The 22,428-nt window shown below is 38.8% G+C and overlaps 1 protein-coding gene across 5 annotated transcripts in view; it reads left to right on the top strand.

Moving 5' to 3' along the window:
- The window catches only part of NALCN (sodium leak channel, non-selective), a 309,038-nt gene that overhangs the window by 235,945 nt on the left and 50,665 nt on the right, over nucleotides 1-22,428 (top strand). For 4 of the 5 annotated variants that reach the window (XM_078070118.1, XM_078070117.1, XM_078070119.1 and 1 more), the window contains one exon: nucleotides 9,141-9,214. In XM_078070118.1, coding sequence (XP_077926244.1) covers nucleotides 9,141-9,214 — 74 coding nt within the window. Of the gene's footprint in view, nucleotides 1-9,140; nucleotides 9,215-20,144; nucleotides 20,232-22,428 lie in introns of all 5 variants that reach the window. The other variant, XM_078070121.1, reaches the window with a different exon arrangement.

A 22,428-nucleotide genomic window follows, 5' to 3' on the forward strand; every position in this document is an offset into this window, starting at 1 on the left:
TGGGATTAGTTTTCAGTTCACAGGTGCATGAAAAATTAAAATACACTTGAATGACATACCTACCACCTTCAACCTATGTAATTTTAAGTAATTGCTTATTTCCAATTATGACATTTTATGTGGGAGACTTATTCAATAAAGCAGCTAATTACAATAATTACACTACACTTTTCTAGCAGAAGTGACATTCATCAAGCCCTGTTCATTGGACCATGGTTTTGTGCTTTATGGCCATATGTTTTTATAAATGTGTTTCCATTTATTATCAACCTGTTAATATTTTCAAAATCAAAAAAAAATATGGCTCTCAAACTTTTTCTCAGTTACAAACAGAAATACACTGTTAACAACTCCAAATCAGAAAAAGTTAGTCAAATACTTAGAATACTTATGGTTTTCTGTCTCAAGTAAATACGAATGCTGCCTTCATTAGTATTAGGTTATTTGGCTATCAGACTGAAACCATGGCTCTTCGGACTAGCACTGCAGCATCCCAAAGGAAGCTAGTACTTATTCCCTGATATAGCTCTAGGGTGACTCTCAGACTGATAAATTGAATTAATATTCTGCTTAATTGAAAGTGGTGATGGATCCCAGCTTTCGAGGAATCAGTAGACATAAAATATAAATACCCTTATCATACTAGCACTAATAGGTTAGAAAAGTTATTGATCTCCTTTAGTGCTTTGGGGTCATTATTCTGAAAATCAGGTGTGCATATATAGAACAAAGGAAAAACATGGCTAGTTGAGCTTTTGCATTAGGATTTGGGATAAGAGCAAGTTCTATGTAGAAACCAAATCTTTCAAGTCAAGCAAACAATGTTGTATCACAGTATAGTTTGGAAAATGCTTTTTTTTAATACTGTTGAGCTTAGTACATTTTACATAAACCTCATGTTTAGCGACAAGATTTGAACACTGCATCTGTGCAATCGAGACTTCTAATTGTAATTCTTCAATTTGCAATTTGGGGGACCAAAACAGCATAATTTCTATGAATGTCAGGTTTTTCACCTGTAAAAAAGAGATAATAGCACCTACCTATGAGGGTTAATTTGAAAACCCAGTTTAAAATATGTATATAATGATCAGCACATGATCAAAGAGCCAAGAAAATTAATAAGGATTTAGAAGATTTGAAATACACAGTTGACCGGCCTTCATTCAGCGACTAGAGAACGCACATTCTGATTGAGGGACACATAAACAACTTAAAAAACATGGCCACTTATAGGGGCGCCTGGGTGGCTCAGTCGTTAAGCGTCTGCCTTCGGCTCAGGTCATGATCCCAGTGTCCTGGGATCGAGCCCCACATCGGGCTCCCTGCTCCGCAGAGAGCCTGCTTCTCCTTCTCCCACTCCCCCTGCTTGTGTTTCCTCTCTCGCTGTCTCTCTCTCTGTTAAGTAAATAAATAAAATCTTTAAAAAAAAAAAAAAAAAAAAAAAACATGGCCACTTATGAACCATAAAAGAATTCTAAACATAAACCAAATCAGTATCCTAGAGAAGACATTTTTTGACCAAATTGTAATAAAATTAGAAACTAAATAACAACCACAAGAACATCAACACATTTCAAAATTTAAAAATCACTTATAATAATTTAGGGAACATAGAAGAAACTGCATGGAAATAAAAAGTCTCTAGAACTGAAAACTAATAAACACCATATAGATCAAACCTGTGAGAAGCAGCTAAATGCATGTTTAGAGGGAAAATTATAGCCTTGAGTGCATATTTAGTAAAGGAATAAAGGCTGACATTAATCATCCAAATATTTAACTCAAGAATTTATAAAAATACTAACAAAGAAAACATGAAGACAGCAAAAAGAAAAAAAAAGATACAAGTAGATATTAATCAAATGGGAAAAGAAGCGATAAGTAATATCTGTAAAGCTAAAATTTTGTTCTTTGAAAGGACAAATAAAAATTATAAATCTGCATCAAAATTCAACAAAAAAAATAATTAAGGAGTCTTCTGGAATGATGACAGAGGCATTGGCACAGGTTTTTAATCTCCTTGAATTCCCACATGGAAGTAAACAGAATGCCTAGATAATAACCAAAATCCATAGATAACATTCACAACAAAATTAGGTAATTCACAAACCACAAGTCAAAGCAGGTGCAAACAAACCAGTAACCACATGTTTGCATGGTGACTTAGTCTGTCAGGGTTGCTATGACAAATACCACAGGCTGGGTATTTATCTCTCAGAGTTCTGAGGCTGGAAGGTCTCAGATCAAAGTGCCGGCAGATTCGGTGTCTGGCTCCTTTTCCTGGTTCACAGATGGCTGCCTTCACATCGTGTGTTCATATGGCAGAAAGAGGATGGACTCTGGTCTCTTCCTCTTCTTATGAGGGCACAAATGCATATCATGGGGGCTCTATCCTCATGACCTCCTTTAAACCTAGTTACCTGCCAGAGACCCCACCTCCTAATATCTTCCCCTTTGGGGGGCTAGAGTTTCAACATATGAATTTGAGGGTATAAAGCATGGTATGGGCACCTGTGGGAAAGAAGCCAAGGTGAGTTACAGGGCATGTAATGTCTTTGAGACCAGGAAAACACCTGCCTAGCTCCATCCATACTGAAGAAAAATATCCAAGAGTGGAATCAAAATTGAGCAAGCCAGTGACAAGAGTGATGAAGGGAAAAATAGATCCAGATCAAATTGGGGTGTCTGTTATCCATAACAGAGCCAGAAAATCTTAGAAAGAAGGCTGCCGTATGGATCACGATGTCAAAACAACAGAAGAAGAAGCTCTGAAGCCAAAATGAAATACTAAACTGCTCAGGAAAACAAATTGTGCATAAAAACGAGCAACAGAAATTTATCAAAGTCAAATTCCCTACAAAAGTTGTAAGAAAAAAAGAATAAGGAGCAGAATACTGTCTTGATAGAGAGTGAAAGCTTACCATAAAGACATACCCACAAACGACCCAAACTGTAGCATACCATGGCAAATTGAGTTAAAAGACATACAGATTACGAAAGACTAGAATAGCAACAAAAGTAAGAAATTCAAACATAAGGTGCTAGAAATCAGGAAAGAAGTACAGTTGACTCTTGAACAACGTGAGTTTAAACTGTGCGCATCCACTTATATGCAGATTTTTTGATAAATTCAATACAGTACTATAAATGTATTTTCTCTTCCTTATGATTTTCTTAATAACATTTTCTTTTCTTTAGCTTACTTTGTTGTAAGAATGAAGGGTAGAATACATATGGCATACAAAATATGTGTTAAGTTACTATGTTATCGGTAAACGCATCCAGTCAATAGTAGGCTGTTAGTCGTTAAGTTTTTTTTGGGGGGGGTGGTCAAAAGCTATATGTGTATTTTCAACAAAATGGGGTGTCAGGGCTCCTAACCCCTGCATTGTTCCAGGGCCAACTGTATAAAAAAAGCAATTAAGACTAAGCTGGAAGGAACATAAAGTGATTACATACATCAGTTGATACCTAAAGAAAACTAGAAAGTGAAGAAGAGAAAATTTCAAGAAATCAAAAAGAAATGAAGAAAGAGATGAAAATGATTTGAAAGAAAATGACAAATTGAAGAAATTCAAAGGAGGTCCAACATCTACGTTACAGGAGTCCTGAAAGAAGAAAACCAAAGCAATAGCACAGAACAAGAATTAAATTTTTCTGAAATATAATAAGATTTGAAGCTATATACTGAAAGGACACACCATGTCACTGAAATATTAATCACGAATGACCAAAAATAAGATATATTCCAGACAAATTACAGGAACTTAAGTATATATATATTTTATTACATATATATATATATATATATATATATATATATTTAAAAAGGTATCACTCTTAACTATAGAGAACAAACTGAGGGTTGCTGGAGGGGGGTGGGTGGGGGATGGGCTAAATTGGCTGTGGGTATTCAGGAGGACACTTGTGTTGAGCACTGGGTGTTGCGTGTTAAGTGATGAATAGTGATTCATCAGGAATAGAATTTCTACTACTGAAACCAATATTACGCTGTATGTTAACTGGAATTTAAATAAAAACTTGAAACCAAATAATAATAATAATAATGTAATAAATAGGTATCCAGCTCAAAATGAACAAGTGACATATAAAGGAAAGAGCATTAGATTACCATCAGACTTTTCAGCAGGAATGCTTTATGTCAGAAGAAATTAGAGTCACATATATAGGATATCCAGAGAGAGAATATATGAGCCAGGTGTTTTTTTTATATCTGGGAAAACAGACTCTCGAGTTTAAAGGGAAAAAAGGAAAACAACTGCTATTCAGATGTAAGAATGTAAGTAACATTGTTCCTATGAGCCTTTCCTGCGGAAACTACTAGAACACATGCTTCGACAACCACAGTGAGTTCCAAAAATGACTCTACAGCATTGACATAACAAGTGGTAAACATTCCTAAATTGTGGATGACCAACTATGACTCCACGAGGGTTAAAATGAAGAGAAAAATATGTAATAGCTATTTGCTCTGCCAATATGAGTATAGTGCAAGTGTACAAATAAGAGGAAAATGGGAAGAATATATTGAAATACTTTTTACAGATCCATTAACTGTATCGTGTTAGAATAAGTATTGTAATTCTAAGACTACTCTCCATGAACTGTGAAATAAAAATGGGTTATTATCAGATAGTCTAATGTGCGTCATCCTCTGTGTACGTGAAAATCAAGAGCCTTGATGTGGGGCGGGGGGGGAGGGGCTGGATACAGACACAGAAGAGATCCAGATGTCATATAGAAGAGATGAGGTAAAGACCCTGTGTCATCCAGATGTCATATAGAAGAGATGAGGTAAAGACCCTGTGTCCTGAATTCAAATTGAAAATATCAGAATAAACTCAGGCAAAGTCCTCAAAACAGTGACCGACTCAGTAGCAATGAGTTTCACTGGCATCTAAATTATGTTTTTCGAACCCATTTCTCAATAAATAAACCAGGGTTTTTTGGAGAAAATTGTTAATGTGGAAGAGGAAGCATATAGAAGATGAGCTTGGGATATCTTGCCATACCTAACAACAAGGAAACTTACACAAAGACTAATAGAGTCAGGGCAGAAGAACCCATGGGCCATCTTGAGAAAGCTCCCAATGAGCGCAGTTGGGATACTGTGACCCTAACATGAGGGTAATGGTTGTAATGGATTGAAACCATATATATTTAAATCCTTGAGTTCATAATAACATTTTTAAACTAGTGATTGGTCGCCTTCAGAGGACGGATAGAAAAGCAATTAATTAAATAAAAATGAACAAGTAAAGGTAAAGAATTCAACATTTATCTTACATTTTCCATATGAATTGAACTACTGAGTAACCAAATAGTACATGAAAAGAAGTCTCTTGTTATACAAGTATTCCAACTGATAAATGAGAAAGAAGTAGTAATTTTTCACACTGAATGAATCAATAATCTTAGCAACAAACATCAATACTACTACTAACATCCCAAAAAGAGGAACAACTGGACAGTATGTGGCGATGAAAGGCTACACCACCACCTTTGGCCTTACCAAAGCAATCAGGTATGAGGCTGATGAGACTCTGGGTCCAGCTGCTGATTTGCAGGAAATACAGAAGCCAGAGGAACATGAGAACTATGCTGTGAATGTGCACTTGGGAAAATCCAGACTCCCGGAAACTACAGGTCACATGGCCCAGGTCCTTCAACCATGAGGGGAAAAGGGACTACCTACAGATGAAAAGATGTTAAAGAAATTGCCAGAAAAGCAGCAAGATCCATCCATTGCTGTGTCCTTCAGCTCCAAGTTATTCAACCACAAATAACTGCAAATTTGAACCTCCTAAGTTTCACATTAAAGTGCATGGTTCTAGACACATCTTTTACATTAAAATTGTAAGACAAAAAAAATCATCTCTGTATTGCTTGAACATTTACATTTATTTCTTTATCATTAATTCAGCCAGAGAATGGTTATCATCTGGAGTTGGATGTTTTAAGTTTAGAAACAAAATAAAACCACCAAAAAGGTGGTCTTTTTTTTTTTTCAGTGCGAACTCCCTGTGACGTCACCCATACCCCTCCTTTTAAGTCCCACATGTCTGACATGTTTATATCCAGAAGAAACAATTACTGACACCTTCCACAGCTGTAACTGAAAACTTCAGATCTAAAATTACTTATCCCGAAATTGATTTCTATATTCCTTGTTTTGATCATTTCAGGTGGCTGTCAGTATCTTTTGGAGCCAGAAGAGGGCACTGCAGAGCAGCGTAGCTCTGAGTACTTGGGACTAGCAGACCCTGTCCTTTGCAGAAATGTGCAAAGCTTTACTGCAGAAATAAGAACAACTGAAGGGAGAGTAGATAATCACTATAGGCCTTCTTTATTTACTAGGGAAAAAAAAGAACAGTCAAAATATATAACTATCTAAATACATATCTAGGCTATCAAATATGCATATAGATAGATGATAGATAGATATAAATGTAGATATTTCTTCTTTTAAAACATCCTAAAGCTGGAGGTGGCTGGCTGGCTTATTCGGTGGAGCATGTGACTCTTGATCTCGGGGTCCTGAGTTCGAGCCCCATATTGGGTGTGGAGCTTACTTAAAAAAAATCAATCAATCAATCAATCAATCTGAGGCTGAATCTGAAGTTCTTCTATTATACTATTTATTCTTTGGCCACTTCTGCTATTATAAAAACAGTTTCCAAGTACTTCCTTGTTCAGATTAATAGTGTATTTTATTTTAGCCAGTTCAAGTTTAGGACAAAGGAGAGCCGGCAGCCCTTCAGCAATCTCAGGCAGCACAGAAATAATAATTTTGGAATCAATATAATAAATATTACTTATTTATTTGCAGTTTCTGCAGAGGTTTTTCTGACATGAAGAACACTGCCTTCAGTGTCAACTACTCAGGTACAGGGTGGTAGATAAGTGACTGAATTCAGACCATCGCCTCACATCAAGGGAAAGATGACTAAGTCATGTCAGTGTCCCTCAAAGATGAAACAAGAGCAGTGGGGTCCAGTCCTCTCCTAAAACCTGCTGCCTTGGGGCCCCCATGGCCCGGGCTTTTCCCGTGACTGTATGTGTACTTGGGTATCAAAAGGCAGAAGCACCACCACGATGGGCTCCTTCAGCTGAGTTCTGTCTCTGAAAATAACTTTTAAATAACATTCCTTGGGAGATAGGCTGTCAGCTCTAGGAGGTTAAGTCAATGCCAAAAGTCAGGGGAGGTGAGGAGACAAGAAAGTCACCTTCAGGGGGGGTGAGGAGACTAAAGAAAGTTTCACGATACATCATGGTAAACAGCCTTTCTTGCACTACCCTGAAAATGTAATTTCTGGAAAAATTCCATCCACTCTTAGCTCCTTGTCTACACATGAATTTATTCTTCCAAGAGTTCTGGTGAATAATGAAACCAATTCAGTTTTTCATTGAAAAAATATAAGTGTGCCGTCTTTCCTCATACGAGGGAAATTGCCAATGTGTCCAATGATCTTCCCCTTAATTGCAGATCTTGCTGTGAAATATGAAAATTATATCGCCAGTTCTGGTGTTCTCTAGGTTGTCAGGAGTGACTGAAAAGACCAGTTTGTGCCCACCACTTCCTCTCTAGCTGTGGCCATGTGGACACATGGGTTGGCAGGACCGCATTTGCTTATAGGCTTCTTTGTAGTTTGGAGCTCTGTGACTTTGCCCATGAAGTCACTAACTTGTTCGAAAGAAACTGGATGGTCTGTTTTTACTGAATACAGAGTTGTTCTATCTCCTGCTTATTTTTTCCTCCCTCAAATCTGTTTGAAACGCAGTATGCCATACACTGTTTCCTCCACGTAGCTCAGCACTTATGCAAATAGTCTGCTCTGGATTACTTTGCCCCATGCATGCATTTCCAACTGCAGTTCTTTGCCCACGGCCCCCTATGCAACTTCTACTCCTTCAATAACATCTCTGCTGACATTTCAGACACGCATATTTCTCCCCACCTGGAGTCCTATAGCTTTCTCATCTTTTCTACTGGACATATCATCCAGCACTTTACTGTCTACTTTTTACTAGTAATGTCATGCGTCATAGCCCTGCCTTTGTAACTAGGCTTTTCATTTCTGGTAAGCAAGAATTCTGATTCCTAGCTAACCCATATCTCTAATAGCCACTAATAGCATACTAAGTGCTTAGTAAATCTAACCTAATCTATTGATCAAGATGAGCAGGTTGTTGTCCGAGTATTATCTTTGGTCTGACTACTAGAGTTACCCTTTCTAGTCATTTGTTATTATGAATTTTCTTAGGATGGCATGCTTCCCTGTTCTTTCTCTGCCCTGTTCTTGCCCACTTCGGTTCTCTGTACACCTGTCACCCCTCTGATTCTGCAACTATCAAGCAGGACAGAGCTGGGTTTGGAGAATCTTCTGGTTTGTAGGCAGCCTCCAGGATTTTGTTTTTCTTGGTGCTTTTCCCTGGAATAATTTCATCATCACCAACTAGGAAGCAACCTTGAAAGCTCATCTCATTTGTCTCCATGCCTGTAGGCAAAACAACTCTTTGAACTCATCATTCAGATTAGTATCAGGTCCCAGGCCAAGAACCTGAAACAGGTGTAAAGTGGATTAGAGAACATTTTATTGGACAATGGCAAGAAAGAGTCCAACATTTGTCTTAACGTTAAATTCCCTGGACACTGGAAAACCTGTTCAGATTAAGATGTTATAGCTGTGATGTGTGCCCCCACAAGCTTGTTTGCGTTTCTGCCCACATAAAAGTAAACATAGAAGATAAAATTAAATGATAGACTCAGAGCTCCTGAGTGGTGCAGTCAGTTGAGCGTCCAACTCTTAGTTTCGGCTCTGGTGGTGATCTTGGGGCCCTGACACTGAGCCCCGCGTTGGGCTCCACACTCAGCGTGGAGTCTGCTTGAGATCCTCTCTCCCTCTCCCTGCCCCTCCTGCTTGTGCTCTCTCTCTCTAAATAAATAAATCTTTTTAAAAAAATAAATGACAGAATCAATCGTGTAATGATGCTTTAGTGGAAAAAAAATTCACGTTTGATGTTTTAATAGTGTTATCTATTTAATGTATGTAATGATTTGTCAGTATATTATCCCTTTACATTCCAAAACTAAAGTCACACTTATAATTTTTCAGCTTCGCAAGTCTGTTTTCAGCATAAGGGCAAGGAATCTTCTAGAAAAGGAGACTGCAGTCACTAAAATCTTAAGGTAACACCATCAAACATTGATACATATTTAAACACAAGTGGGATTATATTAAGCAAAGAAGAGATCTTTCTTTTTAATGAGCTAATTTTCTGAGTATCAATACACACTTTCCACTGGAAATTAGATTTAGGTAACTATATACTTATAAATAATGTCAAATACATCATTAATATTTTTCCTGGAAAAGTAAGATTTTATTAGCTCAGTTGTGCATTTCTTTTCTTTTCATGCACTCACACATAAATTGTAAGTATAAACATTTACAAAAAGATGAAAATAACTTTTATTCTTCCATGTTTTATGTCTTTTGTGATATCTGAGGGACAAATCACAATCTAAGGGGAAAATGGTAAAAGGGTAAGCTTTTTAGAAGTAATTATGACTTATTAATCTATTAAGAATAAATGTATTTAAAATCTGTAAGACTCAAAAGCATATCCATTTTAAAGTGCTTATGAAAACATGTAACTTTAATGTTACTTTCTTAAACCTGCCTTGGTAAAGTATCAGAAAGGAACATCAAGCTAGCTACTTAAGAGTATTTTAGAAGACTGTGTCATTGTATGAAGTAACATGATCTTTATAAAAATGCATGAGCATTTTGGAATGTAATTTTTTGGCAGATACATTACACAGACATGTGTAATCGTACAACTAAATATTGGGGGGCTGGAAGGAGAATGGCTGACAAGGGGAATGGATGAATTTTATGCTGGGAAGCCCCCTCCAACTTGTGCTGAGGGGAAGGAGTTGGGCTCTCTTCTACTCTACTTCTCTTCCAGGAATAGTCATTAAAGAGTTTTTGCCAGAGTGTATATCACTATAACCTGGATAACTGTAATGAGGAAATAAGGCTAATATGTATGGCTTGAGAAGCTATTTTGAGTTTATAGCAGTACCTGAAATTTGTATACCAAAAATGATCCTAACTAGTCAGGACCATAGTTTGTGTATTCATTCTTTTATTGGCTGACAATTCACGCATAGATATGAGTATGCGTTGGAGTACCTTTTATGAGAAGAGAATAAATGTTTCTGGGGCTTGTATATTATCACCACAAAATATAATAAGATGAATCTAAGAGGTCTGGTTGACATAGAGAAAGAAAAACTTCTCTATGCACATTTGTAACAACCTGTGTCCCAATTTCAGTTTGCTTCCAGCTGGCTCAATCCAGCTGCCATCAGATAACATCATGGGGCCGGCCTTGAACACTACATGGTTCTCCAGGGTCTTTATCAAGCTGCAACTACTATACTAGACAAATTCCTGGCAGCATCAATCCTTAGTGTCTTGAAGACGCTCCCTGTTCACACAAGACAGACCGTGTGCGGGTCCAGCCCCACAGCCGCACTCACAGGGAAGAGAATTCAGCCTCAAATCCACAACACCCCATGAGAGGAGTGTAATACTCTGGCCTGTATTCAGAGTCTACCTGCCAAATTCAGAACCAAAATGACATTACTCACCTACCCAGAATAACTACCTTCCTGAATGTGCCCTGGGGGTTCCCAGAGACTTCCAAAGCACAGGCAGACAGGGATACTTAGAAGAAGCCACGTCTAGAACCTCGCTTCCCAATGAACTCTTTCTTAAATTTGGTCTTCCAGTTTTCTTTTCCACCACCTTTTCCTTATTCACCTGCTCCTAGTTTACAAAAGAAAGGGGAGACTCTCATCCACACACAAGAAATGTGAAACTATGGTGCTAATTGATCTGGGTTGCTAAACCTAGGGAGTGTTCCCGTGCAGCTTTCTCCAGAAGGGGGATCCCCCTGGGCAGCATCTTACTGTCTTATTGTCTATCCAGGTGACAAGTTTTTGGAAAACCTCCCTCCAAGAATTCGTCTGCCTTAGGGATAGGCCTTAGGAATAATGTGAGTGTCTCAAGGGTGTGTGTTAACGTGTTATATGACTTGAAAAATAAAGTCAGACTTTTCCTGGCAGATTTGGCTCATTGGCTTGACACTGAAGGCTGACTTCATGGTGCCCAAAGTCATAAAAGTGAACGCATTAGATGAATAAGCTCTCCAGTGTTTTCTCAAAGTCATATTGAAGCACAGACACAATAATGCTAGAAATCACATCCTTTACTGCTAATTAACATTGTGAGGGGGAAATTTAGTTGTTGATTTTTAAATGTTCAGAAGTGGTTTTAAAAAGAGAAAATTTTAAAGAGAGAGAGAGAAAATTTGTGGGGGTACCTGAGCCAAATTTTTAAGACCATCAGGGAATAGGGATGCCCTCAGACTTGCCCAGTAATTGTGTGGTTTCAGGGACACCCAGAGCCATTGGCATTTTAGGACAGCCCAGCACACCACAAAATGAAAGGCAGCTCCCTGGGGGTGCTGTTACCCAATCTCAGGAAATAATACCCTACAATTAGAAAAATTAATTTTTACAATTTTTACAATTAGAAAAAAAAATTAAGATTTGTTTTTAAGAATACAAATGTAATCTTTAGAAAAGCCATTTAGCTCTTTTCTCCTGTGAAAATGATTTCCTTGTTCGTGCTACATTAGTCTGTGCAAAAATTAAGGACAAGATGTCAAACTGATAGTTTCTTTGAGTGTGCTTCTCTTTTTTTCACTCATAATATAGTAATAGCAATAATAACATAATTATCATACCTGCATTATAACGTAACCCATAAGTAAGAAGGTCAAAAATAGATCAGGTCCATGTCTGTGGGTCCATGAGCATTCTTCTATGCTGTTTTCCAAGGAGCAACACACTGAAAAGAAAAGGAAAGAAGAAAGGGTAAGAGAAATTAAAAGAAAGAAAAGGAGAACATTTACAGTCACCTCAGGACAACTAGCCCTACACAAAACAGGGAAGAAGGAGAAGTTTCTACCATTCTTTCAGGGTAGTCTTACTCCCTGGGGAGACTCTCCTCCCCTAGGCTTAGAACTTCTTCTTTGTTCATTAAACTACAGCATTCCTGGGTAAGTTAGAAGTAGAAAGACAGATGCTGTATGATGTCAATTACATATGGAATCTAAAAAAGTCAAACTCAGAGAAACAGAGTAGATTGGGGATTGCCAGGCCCTGGAGCGAAGGGCAAATGGGGAGATGGTGGTCAAAGGGTACATATTTCCAGTTTTAAGCTGAATAAATTCAGGGATCTAATGTACAGTCTGGTGACTCTAGTTAGTAATACTGTATTGTAGACTTGAAACTTGCTAAGAGAGTGGATCATAAATGTTCTCACCACACACACAAAAAAAATCATAATTATGGAAAGTGATGAATGTGTTAACTATCATCATTGTGGTGATCATTTCACAAGATACACACACATCAGGGGCACCTGGTGGCTCAGTTAAGCGGCTAACTCTTGGTTTCGGCTCAGGTCATGATCTCAGGGTCATGAGCCCCTGCATCAGACTCTGCACTCAGCAGGGAGTCTGCTTGAGATTCTCTCCCTTGTTCTCCCTCTGCCTCTGCCCCTGCATCTTGTGCTCTCTCTCTCTCTCTAAAAAATAAATAAAATAAATCTTTTAAAAAGTATATACACACCTCAAATCATGTTGTACACCTTATATTTACACATTATTTGTCAATTACCCCTCACTGAAGCTGGGGGAAAATGGCCTCTCCCATGACCATTTGCATTTTGAAAGGGAGGCATTGAAGGAAGGAGAGAACTTTAAGACAAGGAGGTGCAGTTTCGTGTCTTCATGGATGGGTCTCTCGATACAGAAGAAAGGACGTCTAGCAGAGACTTGTTTCAGTACTCTGTCACTTGTAATTTTCCTGCGTCTTTTATTTTCATAGCCTTACTGTCCTCAGTTTCATTGAAGAGGTTCCTCCCCAAGGAGGCAGGAGTGCATTCTAGGAAGGTCTCATTAGAGAAGGACCTCAGCTGAATCATTTTGGCAAATATGTCACAGGTGGGCGTGTGTCCTGATTTGGGTGCAGATGGAGATAAGTCACATAAACTTTAAATCCAATGGTAAGTGGGGAAGATATCATGAAATATTAGTGTCTTAGAAACAACTTTTTTTTTTTTTTTTTTTAAAGATTTTATTTATTTTTTTGACAGAGAGAGACATAGCGAGAGCAGGAACACAAGCAGGGGGAGTGGGAGAGGGAGAAGCAGGCTTCCCGCAGAGCAGGGAGCCCCATGCGGGACTCGATCCCAGGACTCTGGGATCATGACCTGAGCCGAAGGCAGACGCTTAACGACTGAGCCACCCAGGCGCCCCTTAGAAACAACTTTTAAAAATAACAAATACTTGGGGAAAATAATACAAAACAAATCCCTGATCTAAGGTAAACAGATAAATTATTTAAATCCCCAGTTTTCTGACAATTTAAGGATTGGAGGAAGTGATCCTCAGGGTCACCCTAGTTCTAACGTAAGCTACTGGACTTGGTGTCAGATGGCCTGGGCCAGCATCTGGCTCTGCTCCTCCATACCTTAAGCAACTCACTTACCTGCCTTTGCAGTGTAGACTGCCCCAATTGGTTGTCTGAACAATCTATTGATTAATCAAAGTGAGATTTAATACTTATTATAGTGAGGGAGACCACCGCCTCAGCACTCTTAGTAGTGTCTCACAAGGGATAGGTCAGGAGTAGATATGTGTAAGGTTTTCGGTTTGGGGTTGTTTTTAGTGATTGAGATCGGGCAAAATTCTTGCTGTAAGAGTTTAGATCATTTCACAATATATACAAACATTGAATCATTATGTTGTATACCTGAAGCTAATAGAGTGCTATATGTCAATTATACCTCAATTAAAAAAAAAAAAAAGAGTTTAGGACTCTCCAGGATACACAGGTAACAAGTACGTATTATGGACAGGTAACCATTACTATTCTGGGGTTGGGGGCACAGAAGAGGGGACATCCCTTGGCCTCCCCTGGGGTCGGGGCACAGTGGAGGGCACATCCCTTGGTCTCCCCGGGCCCCCAGTGTTCTTTCCACCTGCTCTGGCTCCACAGTTCAGTTGTCTGTTGTTCCAGTGGAGTTTGCTCCTCTGTTTTTCTCTTTCCTTCCTGATGTGGGGTAACTTTCTGCTGCCCAGAAGTCTATTCTATTATGTCTTCTGAATTTTTAATCATCTCCATGCATTACCTTTAAAAATAAATTGCAAGGTTTTTAGAAAAGCATTTTTTAAAAAAATGTTTAGGATTGATGGACCGAGCTGGGCAGGGTCTTGGCCTGAGGACCAATTATTTTTAGGTGATTGGTTTGACCAGTTGAGTGATATATTATCTAGAGGCAGGGGCTGGTCTATGAGTCTGTAATTCATATGAATGGATTTTCAGAGACTTCCGGAAGCTAACAATGAAATTACTTATTGGTTAACAGCCTTAAATTCTTGGGTAGGAATTTCCTGGAATGAATAGTAAAGTCCTATTGATGGAGAGGCCTGAGTTCTTAGTCCTGATAATTAAGCTGCGGGGCTGCCCTGAGTCTCAGTGCTCAGGGGATCCACATTTCCATTTGAAACAGGATCCACGTTATTCCAGAAAAGAGTATGTTATATACCTTGCCTATGAAGAGGAAATTCGAGCCGACAAAGGGAAAAGTCAGAGAGAAAGGGGCCTAGAGTCGGAGGTATTTGAATCATCGGAGTCACGGGTGACTTCTACACATAATCATCTCTAATTTGTTCATCTGTGTTCTTCCATGTAGTATTTTCTTAAAATCAATCCATGCTCCGAGAAATAGAAATGAACTTGTCCATAGATTTGGGAACTCTGATAGAAACAGAAGTGGGGCATTTTGACAGACCTTGAGGATACGGTCACATGCTTGTATGCAGGGGATTTGCCTGGGGCAAACGGGCATCCGTATTTATTTTTCCAAGATTTATCTGGAGAGGAGTGTAAGGAGGAGGATGTTCCATCACCTAAATTGTAAAATCCAGGGTTGCTATGAAATTCACTCTCGTTTTGACCTCGCCTATGCCGTTCAGCTCCACTGAGGAGGCTTCCCTCAGAAAGCAGTGACCTTTTCAGTACATCAGGAGAAATCAAAACAAATAGCAGTGCGCTTTCCACAGCCTCGCTGCCTCTACTGAGATTTCTCCCCTTCAGAGCCCTGAAATTGAGCACAGATGCATTATCATTCCTGCTAGGATGAATGCAGAGAGAAATGTAAAAAATAAAATAATTAAACGTTTTACATTACTTTAGAAAATTCCATCCTTGGCCATCAGGACCTCACTAGTTAAGTATCTTTAGAGCTTTCTTGAACGATTGGTCTAGTATGATATTTGCATTCTGATATTTGGATCTATGACAAAATTTTCCTTGCTGCGCACTGGTATTAATAATTTTTTTAAGTCTAAGGAATAGTAGTGGGGCGCCTGGGTGGCTCAGTCGGTTAAGCATCTGCCTTTGGCTCAGGTCATGATCTCAGGGTCCTGGGATTGAGCCCCATGTTGGGCTCTCTGCTCAGGGGAAGTCTGCTTCTTCCTCTCACTCTCTGTCTGTGCTCTCTCTCTCTCTCTCTCAAATAAATAAATAAAATCTTAAAAAAATAAAGTCTAAGGAATAGTTGGTAGTTGAATACTTACTACAAAAAAATTAAATATAATTAATGACGTGGGGGGTTAGTTTTTCTGTAAGAGAATCATTTTTATTGACTAGAAATACAATTTATATACTACTTAAATATGAATAAAATCAGAACATATTTATTAAGATATAGATTTTTAAATGGCATTAGCTGGATTTTCATCCTGACAGAAAGGACTCACTCATTCAAGAAATACTTCCGTAGCATCTTCTGTGTGCTAGGCATTTTCCAAGATACTGGACACATAGATTATTCCCTCAAGGAGCTCATGTTTGCCCTGAGAACTTATTTATGACACTAGTCAGGTGGAGGGGTCTTCAATAATACCTCTAGTTCTCTGAACACAACTGTGGCAAGAAGATTCATACAGAGCATTGTCATGGTTCCCTGGCTGACTTTAATAGTTAAAATCATTTACCTAAAATGTTTCACAAAATAGAGTGTTTTCTACCTTAAACTTATTTCCATTGTGCCATGAAAATGCCTTTCCAACATGAAGATGGAGAGGAGTAGGAAAAGGGAGATGGGAAAAGAATGAATGATGAGTATTTGTGAAGACCCACGTATGATGCTAAGGTCTTACGTGTGTTATCTCAATCAGTACAACACAGCTATGCAGGAAAACACTGTTATTACCCCCATGTTATGCATGACAAAACTGAGTCTTAGACTGGGTAAGTACTTTCTCCCAAGATCACATACCATAGAAATGATCTTGGGTATCACATTGATACCAACTACAACCTGATTTCCCAAATAGGCAGCCATATTTATGTGTCCCCAACAACTTATGCAACTAAGTTCTCCCGTTTACTGGAAAGTGACTGTGTGCTAAACACTGTACTCCTTTATAAGCTCTGTCTAACTAGGGCCTCATAGCAAACCCCGAAAGTCAAGGAGTATTAGCTCTGTTTTAGAGATGAAGAAATTAAGGCTCAGGAAGCTTAGGTGACTTGCCTAAAGTCACCCTGTCTAGCGAGTCAGGCCACTGTGCTAGTCTTGCTAACATAAGGTACCATCAGAACATTTCATGGATATACTCCCAAACTAATAACACAGATTCATCAACCACGGTTGGCATCGCCGACAGCTGGCTGAAAGTCCTGGGAATGGAGACCCATGATCTTTGAAATGCCTGAAGTGCAACTGGGACATTCTCCATTCTGCTTGATTGGGCCAGGGAAGAAAATGGTCCTATCCCAGAATTAAGAAACCTAGCCGAACGGGTAGAGACCAGCACGTTGCAAGAACAACCAGCCAAGGGAGAGGGGAGGGCATGGTCACAGGTGTTGGTAAAGGTGAGCCTGATTGATTTGGCAGGTGGAAGAATGATTGAGAGTGGGACTGAAACCAAGAGCACTGGGTAGGAGGGGCTGGTGATCAGGCCCGAGGACCAGCTGGAAGAGAATCTCTGCCTGCCTTCAGAGGCACCGCCCGCAGAGGCACGGTGACTGCCGTGGCTGAGACAAGCATGGCATTGTCTTCTGCATGGGTGGTGACTGCCTACCTGGAACCTTAGTGTGCCCCTCACTTTGGAGCTCTGTGACTGATGGGGGGCTGAGGACTTAGCCAGGGGGCTTCATCGTGGGCGAAAGGCTGAATGCAAGTGTTTGTTTTTGCCCCATGGCCTCTTCCAGGTCCCTGTTCTCCCAGCTCTGCCTCCCCGGGGTCCAGGACAGATGAACTGACACCTGGGCTCTTCTCTAGAACATAACCATCTAGGTCACACTCCTCTGGAAGACAGATGAGCCTGATAGTGCAGAGACTGAGGAGATAGTGGAGTTTTCTGGAGGAAAGCATTCAGATTAAACCACAGTGATGCCCTCCAAGAGGCCACCTGTTCCTATGCACATCATTAGCTACAGGACAAGGGGACTTTGAGGAAAGGACAAGCAGCCTCTTCATTCTTATTCTGTTCTCTCCAGTCTAGACCCAGAGCTTCCAGTTCTCTGAAGCAGGACCAATTACATGGAAATCTGAGGGAGCTTAATAATGCGAAACGTTAGCATCTTACCCCGGGTGCTTCTGCCCATTTGACAAGCCCTCCTTTTCAAATTCTTGTTTCATCGTGTAGCCTAGTGATTCAGCAGCTTTGGAGAAGGTCAAGTGAGTTCTCTGCAGCTCCACATTCTGGGCACCACTAGCAAGACGCACTCTGCATGGCTCAGAGGGCCTGAGCAGCTTGCAGCCTCTCACAGACCTTCGGGTTAGACCTGCCAACCACTCAGTGGAATGCGCTCCAGCTGCAGGAAGGGAGGGGGGGAGGGGAGAGGGGCCAGAAAGACCCTGCGGATGAGAGGAAGCAGATACCCCTAAAGCTGGGTTTGGGTCAGCCTCCTGACATAGCAGCAATTTTTTTTCTGTTTTATTTTATTTTTTTAATTTTATTATGTTAATCACCATACATTACATCATTAGTTTTTGATGTAGTGTTCCATGATTCATTGTTTATGTATATCACCCAGTGCTCCATTCAGTACATGCCCTTTTTAATGCCCATCACCAGGCTAACCCATCCCCCCACCCCCCTCCCCTCTAGAACCCTCAGTTTGTTTCTCAGAGTCCATAGTCTCTCATGGTTCGTCTCCCCCTCCGAATTCCCCCCCCTTCATTTTTCCCTTTCTACTATCTTCTTCTTTTTTTTTTAACATATAATGTATTATTTGTTTCAGAGGTACAGGTCTGTGATTCAACAGTCTTACACAATTCACAGTGCTCACCATAGCACATACCCTCCCCAGTGTCCATCACCCAGCCACCTCATCCCTCCCACACCCACCACCCCAGCAACCCTCACTTTGTTTCCTGAGATTAAGAATTCCTCATATCAGTGAGATCATATGATACATGTCTTTCTCTGATTGACTTATTTCACTCAGCATAATACCCTCTAGTTCCATCCACGTCGTTGCAAATGGCAAGATTTTGGGGTTTTTTTTGATGGCTGCATAATATTCCATTGTATATATATACCACATCTTCTTTATCCATTCATAGCAGCAATTTTTTATGACAAATATTTGGCAAGAATAATCTGAAGTCTTCAAAAACCAGAGTACTGGGTATTAATATACTCAATATTAATAAAACATTAAATTATTAACATTTGATTTAGTAAAGATATTTGTTAATGTGTAATGTATTTATAGATGTTCATATATTGAATACTAATTATTAATATTGAATATATTACCAGCAAAACATTAAATATTAACCAAATACATAATGAAATATTAGATAGTTTCATAAATATTTATCTGTGATTCTATTTAGGCTGCCTAGTTGTTGTTTTCTCTTATTCCTGACATTTAAAAACTCTTGTAGATTAAGTTAAAGACCATTTGGAGAAACAGAGACTAAGTAAATATGTGGAAATTAAGTGTATTCAGAGAGCAATAAGGAGATAAGATCTCTGGGTATAAGCATTTGTATAAAACATAAAAGGTGAAGATTTCAAAGAGGCAAAATATAACCTAATTTAAGCAAAATAATTTTTTTTGCTTTTTTAAAACCAGACTTTCTTTCCTTGAACTTTTCTTAAATTTTTTTATTGAGATGTAATTGACACATAGCATTATATTAATTTCAGGTGTACAACATAATTCGAGGGGATTTGTGTGTATTGTGAAAATGATCATCACAGTAAGTCTAGTTAACATCCGTCATCACGCACAGTAAAATAATATATTCTAAACATGTTTTCCTAAGTCTTTCCTGATTTGTGGTAATCAAAATATGTTATATTTCTTTGAGATTGTACATGATGTGTACATTATTACGAAGTGATTGTAATAGTGCTATGCATCAGGAGAGCTGCTATTAAATTTTACCTAACAGATGCAGCAAGCTATTTGAACAGGGTTTTTCTTTTCCTATTTTATCATTGGAGCATAAAGTAATAAGTAGTATAAGAAAATCCGTATGGGTAGAAAAATTGGTTCATATGGTTTATGCAACATTTGCAAAATTTCACTTTTCTTATAATAAAAAGTTGTCTTTGCCTTGTAATTTATGTTTTTCTGAGTCAGATGGAGCATTACTAAACTTAAACCCCCAGTGCGGTGTGGGGTTTCAGACAGTCTATTTCCTGAATTCTAATTGATGCACTAAAGGCAGGGATTTCCCTTGAGCTGATTTTCCTTTTTATTTATTATACCCACTTATTATAAGACAATAAGGCTTCCTTTATGTATTCAATCTACAATGAGGTTCTGGTTGCCTGTGTATTTACTTGTGTACATATGACAACATTTTTATGAATAGCACAAGATTGGAAAGAACAAATCGGATGTCGCTTAATACTAAAGAGCCATATCCATTTACTCAGGACTGGGTTGACTCACAAAGGAGTGGGGTATTCACTACGATAAAAATGCAGCTTTTTCCTCATCTCAGCAAGAGGCCATTACAGAGAAGCTCACCTATTAGCATCTGTGGTTGTCTCCCCTTAGGAGGATTTCATTGTCACTCTCCTGGAGTCAGGTAAGAGCCCTTTCCAGGAAATACTCATTACCCATTCTCTTACCCCGGTCTACAGCCATAGTTTCACGTAATTACCACCGAAGGACTATTTTCCTGTTTTCTGTTGGTGTGATTACATTATATTAAGCAACATTCGATAATACTTTGCAATGTATAAACTTGTGGAGCTCAAAATCTAAGTAAAATCCCTCAAATTTAATGCTCTGCAAAGTTACATTGCAGTTCCTTTGGACGGTAATTACGTTTAAAACCAGATGGTTTCATGCAATCTGACTTTTCTATAATGAATGAAAATAATTTGAAGACTCATAGACCTCTCTCTTTCATTACAGAATGTACAGGCTTTTCCCACACCCTTGTTCTGGAACATTAAGAAAGAAGATATGGAGAGAGAGAAGAAAGAAACCGAGGACCCCCTGCTACTATTTCTATAAACAACTAGTGGTGTTTAAAGGCTAATAAAGCTCCAAAGATCTCTCTTATAACCATAATCTTTGGGCCAATTTTAAAATATTTTAGATGGAGGAATGTCAAGAAAAATAGAGACAATTTCTTAAGACATGATTCTCTTCCCTCAACCTCCATAAAAGATTATATATATATATATATATATATATATATATATATATATATATATATATAGTTGTCATATAAGGGGCAATTGAAATTCCACAGCACAAAGGCAATGCAGAGAGAGGGAAAAAAAAAGAATCAATCTTTCATATGTTTTTTTCAAAGGCTTGGCAAGAAACCAGGGGTAATATTTTTGCAACTGGGAATGTGTGTTTGCTGAAGAATATTCCCACATTTGAATCATCATCAGGGGTCCTAGTCTTGTTTTACTTTCAAAGGTAGAGAGGGCATAACATTAACCCCAACTGGGAAAAGGAAAATGCCTCACTGTAATTCTCCTCCAGGGAGCAGGAATAAAGGGATTACATATGCCTGCATAATGGAGAATTTCCTCACTCAGACAAGACAAAAGACTTCATTATTTTTCACCAGACACTTGAAGCCTTGTGCCTCCCAGTACCAGAAGACAGGCAGAGCAATGTTTTATATTAAACCACTAGATGGAGTTTCTAAGAAACTTGCCCTTATGAAGAGATATGGAGAAGGCAGTGAAGACTTGATACCATGACGCTATGGCCCATCCCCTAAGAAAAGCCAGACAGTGCCTGAAGTTCGTGGTGTGTGTTTTCAATATTATCAGCTTCGCTTTTTCTCTAGGCAACAAATAAAGTTTTCATCCTGAAAATTATTTATTTTATCTTCAGGTGAGACAAAAAGCATCTAAATTCTAATAAAAAATTTAAAGTGGCAAAATATAACTTAATTGAATATTCAAATACTTTTCCTTCTGACTAGGTCTATCACTGAGTAACTTTAGTGATATGTACATCTCACTTCTTATTGGTAAAGTAATAAAAGTCTCAAATTCCTTACTTACTATATCAGCGTGGTAGTAGATTCCTATAAGACACCATGTATGGAGACCATGTTCCCAGTGACAGATCAGACCCCCCCATTTAAGAAATTGAAATGAGTTCAGCTCTGCCTCATATTGACTTGTAGGTTTCTCTTAATAGCTTCACATAGAATATAGATAAAGATTTATAAATTTTCTACTTGCAAGAAGCAGTGTCTGATTTTTGTTTTTATTCCTGTCTCAGGGTCTCATCTATTATGGGTATGCAGCCCATCCCTTGAGTAGCATAGTATCCTAACTGGAGATAAAATTAAGATTAACTTCCCTTTAAAAAGCATATTTCAAATACATGCTGTTCTGTTCATGATTATTTCCATGCTTCATAAGCGTGACGTGATCAAGAAAGATGTTAAAATATTGGATCTTCACAAAATTTCAGGGTTCATTCATTTCACAAATATTTATTGAGCACCTACTGTGTACAAGATGAAGTAATAAGTGAGCAATGACAAAGTCAGCCCCTGCTCTCTTGGAGCTGTTTGGAGAGAGGCGCATATAAGGAACCGAAAGAGTAAAGTGGGTGACATGGCGGGAGCGAGTCCCTGATGGTAGAAGATGAAGCAGACCCTACATGACTTTGAAGTCATGCTGAGCTTCTAGACTTAGTCTTTCTCTGAAGAGCAATAGGATGTTGAAGATTTTAAGACAGCGATGATTAACTGTTTTAGTTACCAGTTGCTGTGTAACAAGTTACTCCAAAGCTTGGTG

The sequence above is a fragment of the Halichoerus grypus genome, chromosome 4 (genome assembly GCF_964656455.1).
Source record: "Halichoerus grypus chromosome 4, mHalGry1.hap1.1, whole genome shotgun sequence".
Lineage (NCBI taxonomy): Eukaryota > Metazoa > Chordata > Mammalia > Carnivora > Phocidae > Halichoerus > Halichoerus grypus.